At 38.7% G+C, this 16,463-nt stretch overlaps 1 protein-coding gene and 1 pseudogene across 1 annotated transcript; one reads left to right on the plus strand and one right to left on the minus strand.

The window, feature by feature from the left end:
• Nucleotides 1-922: 922 nt before the first annotated feature.
• LOC127089221 (uncharacterized) lies at nucleotides 923-1,022 on the minus strand (annotated as a pseudogene).
• A 3,060-nt stretch (nucleotides 1,023-4,082) lies between these two features.
• On the plus strand, nucleotides 4,083-4,809 carry LOC127088150 (uncharacterized; the record flags this gene model as incomplete). Its single annotated transcript, XM_051029073.1, has 1 exon — nucleotides 4,083-4,809. A coding segment is annotated over exon 1 (708 nt), but the record flags the coding sequence as incomplete, so codon positions are not given.
• Between the last annotated feature and the right edge of the window lie 11,654 nt (nucleotides 4,810-16,463).

A 16,463-nucleotide genomic window follows, 5' to 3' on the forward strand; every position in this document is an offset into this window, starting at 1 on the left:
AGAAACCGACAAAGACTTGATTCCCTAGTTTTGACGAACTACATACCGATATCCGTTTTATTAATATTTAATCTAGATCTTAGTTTAGCCTTTAGTTTTTCCCCAAATAATCAAACATTTTTCACCTTAGATTTACGTAGTAACCTTAGATAACGGTATATCGATTCATAAGTCCCTCTGGGATCGATATCTTTTAAAACTACGCGATAGAACTGTGCACTTGCAGTTTGTATCCCATTCTCGACTCACGCAGTCGAGCGATCAAGTTTTTGGCGCCGTTGCCGGGGACTTTTATTTAATCGATATCGTAACTCTTCCGTTACGCTGTAGAGACTAAGGTTTCTTTTTCTTCTATTCTTTCTTTCGTTGATTTGTATGCCACGCACTCGCTCACAAGGCGAACCGCTCTATCTACGAATCAACGATATCGAACTATATCTCCGAGTCTTACGACGAATTCGGGAATATCGTGCTGAAAACAATCTCCCTCCTATCGAACTTCCTGATATCAAAAACCTTTTTCCTTCGATACCCGAGATGGCAGAACCAGCTCGTGCTCTTAGAGATTACGCCGCTCCATCGCAAGATGAACCACATTCAAGTATTGCTCCGCCCGCAATCGAAGCAAACAACTTCGAACTTAAACCTTCGCTGTTGCAGGCTGTGCAACAGAACCAATTCTCTGGAAATCTTACCGAAGATCCAAACCTTCATTTATCCGTATTTGTTCAATACGCTGATACTGTTAAAGCTAATGGTGTCACTTCAGAGGCAATTCGACTTCGTCTTTTTCCTTTCTCCTTAAGAGATAGCGCTAGAAGATGGCTTCAATCTCTTCCTTCCAACTCAGTCACCACCTGGAACGAGTTAAAGAAAGTTTTTCTTGCCCGATATTTTCCGCCAAGCAAAACAGCTATGTTAAGAGCCCAGATAAACGGATTTAAACAGAAAGACAACGAGTCTCTTTTCGAAGCATGGGAAAGATACAAAGACATGATGAGACTTTGCCCACACCATGGTTTGGAAGACTGGTTAGTAATTCACACATTTTATAATGGTCTCTTATACAACACAAGGTTAACAATAGACGCCGCTGCAGGTGGTGCACTAATGAACAAACCTTATGCTGATGCTTACCAGCTTATCGAGAGCATGGCCCAAAACCACTATCAGTGGGGAACCGAACGAACAACGGTGGAAAAACCTCAACCGAAAACTGGCATGTACGAGATAAGTAACCTTGATCACGTCAATGCAAAAGTGGATGCTTTGGTCCAGAAAATTGAAAGTTTAAACGTATCACCTCCAGCCGCCGTGGTTGCTATAACTCAGAATTGCGAGGTCTGTGGAATCCAAGGCCACACTCCTGCGGAATGTCAACTCTTGACTGGAATCCAAGCAGAGCAAGTAAACTATGCTCAACGAAGCCCCTATTCGAATACCTATAACCCAAATTGGAAGAACCATCCAAACTTTTCATATAAGAATAATAATGCTTTATACGCACCTGGACAGTCTCCAAATCAAGCCCCATTTATACCACCGGGATATCAGAAACCGAATCCATCCATGCCTAACAATAATACCCCTAGAAAATCCAACTTGGAAATCATGATGGAAAACTTTATAGCTTCCCAACAACAAACCAATAAAGATTTCTTAAACCAGAACATACATACTGGCGAACAACTTAAACAACTAGCAAGCAAAGTAGATGCCTTGGCTACCCATAACAAAATGCTGGAAACACAAATATCTCAAGTAGCTCAACAACAAGCACCTACTGCTGCACCAACTGGTACATTCCCTGGACAGCCCCAACCTAATCCGAGAAGCCAAGCTCATGCAATTATATTAAGAAGCGGAACGGAAGTGGAAGGACCGTCTGATCCAAGGATAGAAAACCAAAACCCTAAGAAATCAACTGAGGAAAGTGAACCTAAGGAAAAGGAAGAGAGTAATAAGGAAACCCTAGAAAAGAAGGAACCTTATGTACCTCCACCACCTTACAAACCACCTATACCTTACCCTCAAAGGCTTGTTAAAACCAAAGATGCGGGCCAATTTAGAAAATTTGTTGATCTCCTTAAACAATTAAACGTTACAATTCCGTTTACCGAAGCTATTACGCAGATGCCCTCATATGCTAAATTCTTAAAAGAAATTCTTTCTAATAAGAGGAAACTTGAGGATAGCGAAACCGTTACACTCCCTGCCGAATGTAGCGCTATAATCCAAAACATGCCTCCTAAACTCAAGGATCCGGGTAGTTTCTCTATACCCTGTCACATGGGAAAATTTGTCATCGACAAAGCTTTATGCGATTTAGGAGCCGGAATTAGCGTTATGCCTTTATCCATATGTAAGAAACTGGAAATGGGAGAATTAAGACCGACCAAAATGTCTGTGCAACTAGCAGATCGTTCCATCAAATATCCTGTAGGAATCCTTGAAAACGTTCCCGTACGCATAGGTCAGTTTTACATTCCCACTGACTTCACAATTATGGACATTAGAGAAGATGATACTACACCTATTATACTAGGAAGACCATTCTTAGCAACTGCCGGTGCAATCATAGACGTAAAACGAGGACGACTCACCTTCGAAGTAGGTGAAGAGAAAATTGAATTCATTCTTTCCCAATTCTTGAAAGCACCTGCAATAGAAGATACATGTTACTTCATGGATATCATCGATGAATGCATAAAAGAAGCAGAGTTAGGAGAAGACAAATCATCAGACTATCTTTTAGAGGACAAATCTAACCAATGCTTAGCAATAACACCGGACCCTACGCAATGTCTTAACAAACCAACCCCTGATTTGAAAACACTTCCCAAAAATCTGAGATATGAATTCCTAGACTTAGAACTTGAACGACCTGTGATAGTTAATGCAGATCTAGGAAGACTCGAAACAGAAAAACTCTTACATATCTTAAGGAAATATCCAACCGCACTAGGATACCACATCACCGATCTTAAAGGAATAAGCCCTTCTATTTGTATGCACCGCATCATGTTAGAAGAAGACTGTAAAACCTCTAGGGAACACCAGAGAAGACTAAATCCGATCCTAAGTGAGGTAGTAAAGAAAGAAATAACCAAGTTATTGGAAGCAGGTATTATATATCCTATATCTGATAGCAAATGGGTCAGTCCTGTACACGTTGTACCAAAGAAAGGAGGCATAACCGTTATTGAAAACGAAAAAGGAGAAACTATAACTAAACGAATCGAATCGGGATGGCGAATGTGCATTGATTATAGGAAACTAAACAAAGCAACCCGAAAAGATCATTTCCCTTTACCATTCATTGACCAAATGTTAGAACGATTAGCAAAACATTCACATTTCTGTTATCTAGACGGTTATTCAGGCTTCTTTCAAATACCAATTCACCCTGATGACCAAGAAAGGACAACGTTCACATGCCCTTTTGGTACCTTCGCTTATAGACGAATGCCGTTTGGTTTGTGTAATGCCCCTGCGACCTTTCAAAGATGCATGATGGCAATTTTCGCCGACTTTCTCGAAAACATCATGGAAGTATTTATGGATGACTTTTCTGTATACGGACAAAGTTTCGAAGAATGCCTTGAAAACCTGGAAAGAGTTCTTGAGCGATGTGTAAAAGTAAACTTAGTACTTAATTGGGAAAAGTGCCACTTTATGGTACAAGAAGGAATTGTTTTAGGACACATCATCTCGAACAGAGGAATTGAAGTAGACAAAGCCAAAATAGAGGTAATCGAAAATCTTCAACCCCCAAGAACCGTGAGGGAAGTACGAAGCTTTTTAGGACACGCCGGTTTTTACCGACGATTCATCAAAGACTTCTCTAAGATAACTAAACCCTTAACCGGACTGTTGATGAAAGATGCCGAATTCATATTCGACGATAACTGTTTAAAAGCATTTCAAACTCTTAAACAAGCATTGATCTCAGCACCCATAATGCAAACACCAGACTGGAATGAACCATTCGAAATAATGTGCGATGCCAGTGATTATGCTGTAGGTGCTGTTTTAGGACAAAGAAAGGATAAAAAGCTTCACGTTATATATTACGCTAGCAGAACCCTGGATGAAGCGCAAATGAATTACGCCACTACCGAGAAAGAACTCCTAGCAGTGGTATTTGCGCTAGATAAATTTCGTTCTTACTTGGTAGGAGCCAAAATAATAGTCTACACTGATCACGCTGCTATCAGGTACCTTCTAACAAAAAAAGATGCTAAACCTAGACTCCTAAGATGGATCTTGTTGCTACAAGAATTCGACTTAGAAATCAAGGACAAGAAAGGAACTGAAAACGTAGTAGCAGACCACCTCTCTAGACTTGAGAACCTTGAACCGGAAAGAACATCAATTAATGATGATTTCTCGTATGACAAACTTATAGCTACTTTGGAAGAGAACAACTCCGACATGCAAGTAGAAACCACCTTAGCTATATCTGTCACACCATGGTACGCTGATCTAGTCAATTATTTAGCTGCCGGAATAGTTCCACCTACTTTATCTTACCAGCAGAAGAAACGATTCTTCCACGACATAAAACACTATTACTGGGATGATCCCTTACTTTTCAAAAGAGGCCCCGATGGTATTTTCCGTCGATGTATACCCGAAGAAGAGGTAGAAAATATAATCCAACACTGCCACTCCGCTCCTTATGGTGGACACACAAGTACATCCAAGACCTGCTCTAAAATCCTACAAGCTGGCTTTTATTGGCCAACTATATGGAAGGACGTACATGCGGCTATTAAGGAGTGTGACAGATGTCAACGCACGGGAAACATATCTAGACGTGACGAGATGCCGCAAAAAGGTATTTTGGAAGTAGAGATTTTTGACGTGTGGGGGATAGACTTCATGGGACCTTTTCCATCCTCTTTCGGTAACAAATACATACTCGTGGCAGTTGACTACGTATCAAAGTGGATCGAAGCTATAGCTTCTCCAACAAATGACACCCGAGTAGTAACTAGACTCTTTAAAATATAATATTTCCGAGATTTGGCATCCCAAGAATAGTAGTCAGTGATGGTGGATCACACTTTATATCCAAGGTACTCGAAAAACTACTACTTAAGTATGGAGTGAGACATAGGATAGCGACACCTTACCACCCTCAAACCAGTGGACAAGTGGAAGTATCTAACAGAGAAATCAAGCAAATACTAGAAAAAACGGTAGGCACTTCAAGGAAAGATTGGTCATTGAAATTACCAGAAGCTTTGTGGGCATACCGAACTGCTTATAAAACCCCCATAGGGACGACCCTATTTAAGCTCATTTATGGAAAATCCTGTCACCTCCCGGTAGAATTAGAACATAAAGTCTATTGGGCTATTAGAAATTTAAATTTGAATTATAAAGCCGCCGGTGAAAAGAGAATCCTTGACATAAACGAATTAGAGGAACTCAGAAGAGACGCCTATGAAAATGCCAGAATCTATAAAGAAAGAACAAAACAATGGCATGACAAGCGTATATCAAGGAAAATCTTCAAGCAAGGCGACGCAGTACTTTTATTTAACTCTAGACTAAAGTTATTCCCGGGAAAACTACGATCCAGATGGTCAGGGCCTTTTCATATCACTAAAGTCTTTCCCAGTGGAGCGGTAGAAATAAAAGGACAATCTACAGAACCGTTCACCGTAAACGGGCAACGTCTGAAACACTATCACTATGCGGAAACCAACGAGGATTCGCAAATCCTACACTTAGACGAAACGCCCCCAGGACCTATAGATTATATGTAACAGTTTCTTTGTCGAGCTTGCGACATTTAAACAAAGCGCTTAGTGGGAGACAACCCACAATTTAATTTGTTATTTTATTATTCTATTATTATCATTTCCCTATTTCTTTCTTAATTATTCTTTTAATTTCTGTTTAATATTCATTCTTGATTTATTCAAAAAAAAAATAATAATAATAATAATTTTCTCTTCCTTCGGCATTTGGCCAAATCCTGACTTAAACTCATGTTTTCTTTTCTCTAGCTAACACTAACCAGATGGGACATATTGATCGTATGGGTATCAAGTTCAGAGGAATGGCTCATAAACAAAAGTTTGAAGAACTAGCCGCTAGAGAGATGCTACCTAGTTTATATGTTGATGATTGGGCTATGACTACCCTTGGACTGAGACAGAGTGTCCTGTATTTGCTGAATCAGATAGGATGGGAGACCTCCCCTATCCTGAGACATTTCACCACCTACCGGAGACTCACACTAGAATTCCTTAGCTCATTAATCTATCTACCCAGCCATGGAAAAGGAATTAGCAGAGGATTTATCCAGTTCAGAATGTTCAATATGGAGTACCAATTTAATATTAGAGACTTCACCAACCTTTTGGGTTTCCCTACCTCCTTTGATACATTCACTGTAAGCCAGGAAGAACTTTTTGAATATAGAGAGCTTGAACACTTTTAGGGTAAGCTGACTGGAAATGATGAGCCCGAAGAACATGAGTTTCTCTCTGGAAACATACATAACCCGGCTTTTCGCTATTTCCATAAGATCCTGACCCACACTTTATTTGGGAGAAGCCAAACAGTACTTCAGTTTCACGTGATGAACTTTTCATCATATTTTGTGCTTCCCAGAACCGTCCAGTAAACGGTGCCACTTTTATGTTAGCTAATTTGGACCACCTTATCCAGGATGAGCGAGCACCCATTAGAATAGGCGGTTTAATAACTATGATAGGTAATGCCATTGGATTACGTCAGCCTATGCTTGACCTTAGCCCTTTTTGTGGCATTACTACTATGAGTATACCTTTCCTCTTCAACACTATGTTTATAGCAAACCTAGGGTCTGATGAGTTTGAGCTTATTATTGATAACCAGGTTCTCTGCCTATTCACCATGCCCGATCCTAGGACTAGTGTTCATAACCAAAGGAACTGGCTCTATAACCTGAATGAAACCCCAACTCCTGCTGGATCCACTGAATCCATCCAGGATTATGAGATTTGTAATGACTATGAGAATTATGTTGACCAGATCTCTCATGCTGAATCTGACCCTCAGACACCATCCGGCTATCATGATATTGACCCTCCTCCTCAGCCTGTTCCGACCGAAGAATCAGTCATACCTGACCTCCGACATCATATGCCCGGAACTAATTATAACACCGCCATTGAAGCTTTGATGTCAGAACAAGACGCCCTCAGAGGAGAATTTACTAACATGAGAGACGAAGTTCTAGGATACATGAGCAGTATGACGAATCAGTTTCACGAATTGCTACATCATGTTAACTCTTTTGCTCCTCCGGCCAGAGATCGTACAGAGGGATAGAGTTTAGTTATTTTTCTAAGTTATTTAGTTTCAAGTTAGATTATTTATTAATGTTATTTGAATTCATGTTTATTTCTCTTTCATTTCATTATTTTCCTTTCCTGTATTACATTATGATCATTTTTATTGAAGTTGTTTATTTAATTTTATTATGCAAAAGCTATTATGCTCTACTGTTGCTTCCTATGAATTATTACTATACAAAGCAGATTAAGCGTGCACAATAAATTAAATTGCAGACTAAACTGATCATAAGCAAAACAAAACTAATAAATTCACCAACCAAAGTAATTCTGTGAAGCGCCACTGAGGCCTTTCCAAAAAGGAAAGTGTGACGAGCGTCACACTATCCATAACGGCCGGCACGCTTAGTGCCTGTTACGAGCGTCACATCCTTGTGACGAGCGTAACACTCCTCAGACTAGTGAACGTTAAGGAGCCGTTGGAGACGAACGTTACACCTTTAACTTTTTACCTTCCCCATTCATTTTTCATTTAACCACACTAAATTACTTTTCAACCACTTTTTTCCACCTTCCAAATTCTTCTCCTATAAATACCCACCAAACCTTCCTTCATTCACCACAAACAATTCTCTCCTATCCAATACATTTCTTTTTCTTTCCAAATCACCCCTTCAAAATTCATCACAATGGCGAGAAATCAGAATTTCGGAAACATCATCTTCCGATCCGTAGATGACAATTATCAGAGGGAGCAATTCGAGCGTTTCCAACAGCGAGGCGTCGTTTCCACCAGGTACCCCGATTTACCTTGTTTACAACAATTAGGCTTACTCCAAGGTATCGAATGGATGCTCCGTCAAGCCAACTTAACCTTCCTTTGCACTCATAATCAACCCACCTACCCATCCCTAACCTTAGAATTCTTAAGTTCATACGACTACACCACTCCCGCCGGTGAAGACGAATTTCTAACCGGTACGGCAACCTTCCGTATGTTTAACACCGAGTACTCTCTAACCCAAAACCAATTGAGTACCATGCTACAATTTCCCACAGAAGGTCTGCTGCATGCCAGAATCCCTCCAACCTCAAACTGGAACACAGTTGGCGTTTTTGACCTTTTTAAGAAAATTTCCGGTATAGATACCTACAACTGGGAAGAACTCCTTCTCTCCCATATACATAACCCCACTATCCGGTACTTTATCCGCATCTTGCAAAACACAGTTTTTGGAAGGCCAAACAACAGCAAGGTCAACTCAAAGGAACTATTTTTCCTCCAGTGCGTTTTCGAACCAGATACTCAGGTAAACGCCGCCTCCTTTCTCTTTCATCACATTCGCACCTTATGTGCTAGAGGCAGGCAACCTTTTATAATTGGTGGCTTAATCACCACCATCGCACTTGGCCTAAACCTAGGGGATAAACTCCAAACTTTAGAATCCCTACCTCCCCTATCTATGGATACCAGCTACTGTCGATCCAGCCGCTTGATTAAGAACAGAGTAGGCGGAGGATATTATCTTATGGTGAACAACCAGGCAGTCCCAAGCGTTGTTCTACCAAATACTGCCCTCACTGATGTCACAAACCCCGAGCGCCACCTCTATGATCTCAACGCTCCTGAAACCACCGAGCCTTCACAAACAAACCCGCAAACAGATGAGTTTGAAGAAATGGAACAAGGTGATCATCCGCCTACACAACAGTCAGTCCCGCTCAACCCTTCCGGCAATACAACTGGCCCATCCTCCCAACGTCGTCGACGAAGAAGGCCTGCAACCAACGACGACATTATGGATGCTATCGATGGAATGCAGGCACAGAATGTCAAGATGCTGCAGATGATGCGTCAAATGCAACAGCAACAGGACGCTAGGAATGCCATAACCGACCAGCGGTTTACTGAGTTGTTCAGCAGGTTCGACAACTTAGACTTACGTCAGAGATCACCAGGTCCAAGAACCAGAGGCGGAAGACAACCTTAGTTGTAGTTTCCTTTTCCTTTCCATATTGTATTTCATTTCCTTAAAACATTGGGGACAATGTTTAATTTAAGTATGGGGGGAAAACTTGTTTCTTCCATTTCCATTTTTCAAGTATGTTACCTTCCCTTTCATTGTTATTTCCCTTTCTTATTATCTGAAAAAAAAAAAATTTATTATAATTTTAAGTTAAGTCCCTAGTGTGAAATATTTCTATTATCTATTCCCCTCAATTTTCTTGAGCCATAACAAAACAAATTTTAACACACCCAATAAGTATAAAGGTTGCTTACTTTATAAAACTTGAGTGAAATCAAGACAAAAAAAATCATTACCATAACAACGCTCTGAGAACCTCAACATGTTAGATCAGGATAAGTACCTATTATACCGATTCCTCGAACTTTTAGCTTTAGAGTAACCCCGAGTAGTTTATACGAGAAGTCAGCACCATCTTAATAGCAAACTACGTGGAGAGCCGATGAATATAAGTGAATGATACCCAAAGTAACATAAAATATATGAATATATCAGGAAATGCACTGATTAAATTAGGTGATCCTTACCAGATCATTTAATCTAAAAGTTGCAGATCATGCAAAAGCACAATATGAAAGATCCATTATGAGTTGGTTCAGTAGGTATCTGGTACTGAACTCGGTAGGGCGGACTACGGTTCGATCCCCCACGATTTGCAATGGACTGAATAACGAAGTTATCCGACTTATGTACCAGAACTTCTAGCTAAAAGCGGATCAGAATCACTAACCGGTTACTCCACTATGTGCGCGAAAAGATAAAGGGCTTAATGTGATTTCGCTAGAATGAAAGCGGGTGAAATAAAAGTAAAGGAACTAGGATAACTATAATGGCATTACTTGAACTGATTTGCATAAGGTAGGGTTATCTAAGTTGTAACGGTAGTTGTTGATGTCAAGATTAAACTCAAATTGCTTCTAAACAAAATCCATTTGCAACCTATTACGAATTGATGTGTGTTTTGAAACTTCGCCTGGCTAAATTTTTGAAAACGATTTCTATACTGAATTTTGCTTGAGGACAAGCAAAGATCTAAGTATGGGGGAGTTTGATAACACGAAATTATATCATATTTTAGGACTTAATTCCATTAAATTCTATGACTATTTATTTCGGTTTACTGCATTTTATGAGATATTACGTGGTATTTTCTTCCTATTTGTCTCAGGTAGTCTATTTTGAAGAACAAGTGAAAATGGAAGAAAAGGAGGTGCAAAAAGGAGAGAAAAGGAACCAAATGCCAAAGCCCAGCCCAAAGCGCACAAGTCACCAATGCTGTGCCTGTGACGGACGTCACAGGGTGCGTGACGAGCGTCACGCAAAGCAGCCTTGTGACGGACGTCACACATGGTGTGACGAGCGTCACACCGTTCCACTATTTTTTTGGCGCAAGTAACGCCCTCAGAAGACTTGAAGAAGAGACGTTGAGGAGTTTGTGTCCTATATCCACGCCGTGCATTTAGCCACGTTGAAGAACTTGAGAAACGGAAAGCAGTTACCAGCACCAATATAAATAGCTATCTCTAAAACCTAAAAGGGCTCCTCGGTTTTTCCACGCTCATATTGCCGAAGCTTTGCCAATTTTCTTTTCACGCTTTTGCTTATTTTTTCTTTTCCAGCAACTTAACATCGTTTATTTCATTTATTTCTTTTGCAAGTTCTACATTCTTTTTCCCTTGCAATTTACCTTTCCCCTTTTTGCATTTAGATATTTTTCGCATAATAGTTTCTACACCGGAAACTATTGTGCAACTTTTTATCGGATCTAACCTTACGTTAGATTCTAGTTTTATTTCCTTGGTTTAATTTATTGTTTAATTGAAGAATCGAAGAACAAATCCTACCGGCTTGTGGTGGAGTGTTCAAGACTATTGTATTACGCATTCAGGTTCTTTAATCATTATTTAATATTTTGTTTTATTATTTATCTATATTATCTGCCTGGAATGAGTCTGTTTATGCATGATATGTATGCTTGTTTATTTAGCATGTCTGGCTAATTCGCCTAGGTATCGGTATGTAAAGTAAGCAGAATAAGGGATCAAGACTGAGTCGGTCTATTTAAACTTAAAATTAAAATCAATCTTTTTACGGTCTCAACTTACAGGTTTAATAACAAGATTTTTTACAAAAAGTAAAGGACATAAAGAAGTTAAAATCAATAGAGCGAGAGTTTGAGGTTTTAACTGGACAGTGTAAGTTAGGCATTAATTCTAGATCAGGGCGAGAGCAAGTTTTAGAGTTAATTAAATTCTGACCTTTTCCAAAAAGTATTTTTAAAGATTGAATGTGAGGACGAGAGTTAAGCATTTGGATTTAATTGTATAACCTAAGTCAACAGAGCGAGAGTTTGAGATAAGGGTGTTTAAAACGGTCAGTGTTTTCTTAAAAAGAGTTTCTGCAACTTTATTGCTTTCAAAATATGGTTTTTGACTTAATTATAAGTGACAGCTACATTAATATAAAATCATGGTTTATTCAACAGAGCGAGAGTTTGAGATAAAACCTTTAACCAATAAAGTTAACTGAAACGATTTACTTTAAAACCAAGAAACCGACAAAGACTTGATTCCCTAGTTTTGACGAACTACATACCGATATCCGTTTTATTAATATTTAATCTAGATCTTAGTTTAGCCTTTAGTTTTTCCCCAAATAATCAAACATTTTTCACCTTAGATTTACGTAGTAACCTTAGATAACGGTATATCGATTCATAAGTCCCTGTGGGATCGATATCTTTTAAAACTACGCGATAGAACTGTGCACTTGCAGTTTGTATCCCATTCTCGACTCACGCAGTCGAGCGATCACAACCTTACATCACCTTTATAAAACTACACACCAACTCACTTTCTTCTTCAAAATAATAACAAACACACAATTACACTCTTCAATCTCGTAAGCCTTCATTTTCTTCCACCATTAATAAAAAAAGCTTCAACAACACATCACAACAACAAATAACACTACACAAAACCAAAACAACAAAAACATAATCAAAAGGAAAATGAAAATTGAATCTGCAATCGTCGTTAAAAACACAACCAGAGATCCCACTGTAAAGTTGTTCCACGCACCACCACCAGAAAGCAACTGATCGTCTTCTGATCGCTCCTAACAGCTCTGTCGGCACGTCGCCCCAGCACATCCTTGAAGGTAGCAAGAAACACAAGAAGGGGGGGGGGGGGGTGAATTGGGTTTCTAAAAATGAAAGCTTTTCAAAAACCAACACAATCAAACAATAACTCAAATAAGAAAAATAACATAAATATTATTATACTAGTTCACTGCTAATGAAGCTACCTCCAGTCCATCCGCCAAGTTGGTTTTTCCTTCTCAACAAGGACTTAATCCACTATAATCAAAACTGATTATAGACACCACAAAGACCACCCACCTTTGTCTTCTTGAGTCTATCTGACTAAAACTAGTCACTCAAGGAATATACTAAAACATATGATATTTACAAGAACGTGTTTACATGATTGCATCTAAGAAAGCAGATTAACACAAGTTAAATACAATGAAGTTATCACACAATAATGAACAAAATCTCTATATGTGTTTACAAAAACTATACACAACTAATATCAGCTCAGCAAAAAGCATAGTGTATGTTCATGTGAATTAGAAAAGAAAGTAAGCAACTTCTCCAATCTTCCTAATCTCCTTTATGTTGCCAGTTAAAATATTCGTTTGAGGGTAGAACTGGAATAGCAAAAATGCAGTTGTCTCTTTCTATAAACTTTTTCATATTGGGAGGTAAAATGGTATAATAGTATTGTCCTTAGCCCAAAAAATCAGCATAGTGGAGGGAAAGGTGAACTTGTATTGCGTACTATTTTCCTAATACAAAAACTTTTGATCTTATCTTCTAATCTCTAGAGGCTTCTGAATAAATGATGTTGAAGCATGCTTAGAAGGATCAAGAGACTAGTTGAGAGAATCTTCAGAACCTCGGTCTTCAGAGTCTTGACACAGTTCCTTCGAACCTGACCTTTAGATCTTGTTCTTTAAAGTCTTGAGAACTTGAGAGCATGTGACCTTGAAGGCTCGACAATCCTTCAGAGGCTCTTCAATCAGAGTCACATTCTGAAGCTTTAGCATAAACGTTCATCAAAATCGTTATCTAATAGCTTTCTATAACTTGACAGTATCTTGTAAAGCACTTTGTGTCTCTTTAGAGTCAGAGTGTGTTGAGTTATGAATCTAATGATGTCACACATCAATTCTTTAGAGCCAGAACCCGTTAGAAAAAGCTACACACTAGGCCAAACCATTAGGGTACAAAATTATTCTCTAAGAAACAATGCATTGTTATCATTAAAACTAAATACCAAATTCAAAACCAAATATTGTTCTTATAATCTTCCCCTTTTTGATGATGACAAAACCATGTATTTTGACGAAATTTTTTTACTTGCTTTAATCACATAAAAATATCATAGTGAAGTTTGTAAGCTCCCCCCGAATTTTATACTGTTAAAAATTATTTTTCATCTTATAATACCAAAGTTAGGTTTGCAAGCTCCCCCTGAATTTAAGACTTAAAATAATCTTAACACATATAAAAATCTCAATCAACATGAAAGAAATAACTTCCCATAATGCAGAAGCCTGGTTACTATGGATGTACTAACTTCCTAGAATGCAATAACTTAGGTACATAAGTATTTCATTTCAGAAACGACTTTACTTTAGTGTCAGAAAGTATGGTCATTAGCCTCGTCAGAGAGCATGATTTCTCAGAGCATTCATATGCATGGTTATATACATGCCTAGTTGATATCAGAATTTGTATACGCCTGGTTCAGAACTTCTTCTAGTTCAGAGCTTGTATATGTATGGTTCAATACACACTTGGTTCACTTAAACTTACTTCAGAACATGTATATGCCTGGTTAACTGCAGACTGCCTAGTTAACTATTCATAACATATGTTTGGTTCTTTTGAACTCAATTCAGCTTGGTTAGTGCCTTAAAACATGAAACACTTGGTTAACATGATGAACTTATTCAAAGTTCTCAAAAAAGTTACCAATGTCAGAAATAATGTTAAAGACAAGTTTGGTTTCATAATTAGAATTAGGTATATCAAAATCAATCATTCTTCTCCCCCTTTGTCATCATTCAAAAAGAAATAAAGACAAAGTAAACCAAACAAAAATTCATTTCATTGAGAATAAGAGTCAACAGGTACAAAAATGAAAAATACAAAGAAAATACAAAGGTTTTTAAAAACAAGGGTTTAAGGAGGGGGTGACAGTCTTGATATGATAGCTCCAAACATCCCTTCAATCCTTATTGTCTTCTCATCTTGACTCTTGAACATCGTTTCCATGTTGTTCAACCTTTCTCTGACCATAATATTTTCACCTTTAAGGTCTTCCAAAGTCTTCATAATAATTTCCTATAAAATCACAACCTTCTTAACCCCATAAACACTTACAACTTCAAAAGTCGTCTCAGAAGCAACCAAAGTCATATGTTCTGATGAAGGAGGAGGGATCATTCTGGAGCAGAAAGAAGAATCATTGGAGGAACCTTCTGAAGCAAAGGTTTAACTATACTAGAGAGTATGGCATGGAAGTTCCTTCAGCTTCCTTCAGGCACAAGAATTCCAACTCTTTAGAGTTGACATCTATCTAACTTCTGAAGTTGTTGGTCATAACACACACTTCAGAGAAGTTTGCGTTAGAAGCACAAACTTCAGTGAAAACATTCAGTCTGGCAACACCCTCACTTTCAAAACATTGAAACAAATCATCCAGAGGTGTAGGGTGAATGTTGGTTAGAAAGGGTATTTGGTAAGAGTAAGGTCGATGTGTTATGTCTGGAAGGGGAATGAGATCAACATCTGACTCAATATCATAATCAATTTCTTATTCTATAATAGGAACGTTATAGTGAGTGAGGAATGTTGGTTGATAGATTTCATAAAAAGTTTGTGAGGGAGGGTCTTCGGGTTGAGTGAGTTGAGATAAGATGGAAAATGGAAAAATTGGTTGAGGTGTTGGTATGAGAATGAAGGTTAAAATTTCAGAATGTGATGGTAAGTGTGGAGGAATGGTGACATTTGGATTTGTAGTTTGGGGAGAAGTAAGTGGGGGGAAATGAACTGGTTCAGATATATGTGGGATGTGGGTAGGTGAAGTGAGAGTGGTTGATGGGATTGATGAACTGTTATCAACAGAAAGTGAGTGAGCTTTAGAAGGAAACGCTTACCAGAAGTAATTCCAGCTGAAGTAGCTCCATCAGCTCCGGTTTCTTTAGTAGAAGTATCTAGATTCTCCCTGGAAGCCTTAAACTTATTGGCCATCCTCTTAGACTGCTTCTTACCAACCTTCATCTTCTTCTTTAAAGTGGTTTCAGATGCTGCAAGAATAGCACCTGCATGACAGTTCTCCAGAAATCCTATCACAATGTCCATAGGATTTGGCTTTGAGAAGATTGGAAAGTCTTACAAAGGGATCCTTTTGTTGTAGATCTCTTCCTTAGGAATTTTAGCAGGAGGACTTATCACTTCAGAAATAATGCCCATATTCTTCATACCTTTGGCATTAAACATCTTGCCAACCTGAGGCTCCAACCCTTTGGTGATATGATCTTCTGTTAAAGAGTCAACCAGCTTGCTCTCCATCAGGATATCTGAGATCAGCTTACCAAGAGGAATCTATTTCTTTATCTTTTTGCTACCTTCTCTAGTTTCCTTCACACTATCCCCTAAGTGCTTAAAAAGAATTGCATGTAGATTCACCTTCTTCCCATTAGTAATGTAATAAAGGACTTATTGTTGGTCACCGTTGATGTAGTCAGGAGAATTTGTTGACCTTCTGTGATGAACACATCCCAGAAGAATTCTATCCCAAACCCTTAGTTTAGGGTGAAGATCCTTGATCTTTGCTTGAGTGTTTTCCAGAGATGAAAATCACTTTAGAAATCTCATCCAATTTAGATTCCTTTTCCACCATTTATTCACATTAGATTCCATACCCATCATGACCAATGAGTTTGGCGATGAGTTTTTCAGAAATAACAATCTTCTTTCCAAACACAAAGGAAGTAGCCTGGAATAGTGAAGACTTGGCATGAATCCAGAATTCTCTAACCAAATGATAGAAGACTAGGCCTTGAAGAA

The sequence above is a fragment of the Lathyrus oleraceus genome, chromosome 5, assembly GCF_024323335.1.
Source record: "Lathyrus oleraceus cultivar Zhongwan6 chromosome 5, CAAS_Psat_ZW6_1.0, whole genome shotgun sequence".
Classification (NCBI taxonomy): Eukaryota; Viridiplantae; Streptophyta; class Magnoliopsida; order Fabales; family Fabaceae; genus Lathyrus; species Lathyrus oleraceus.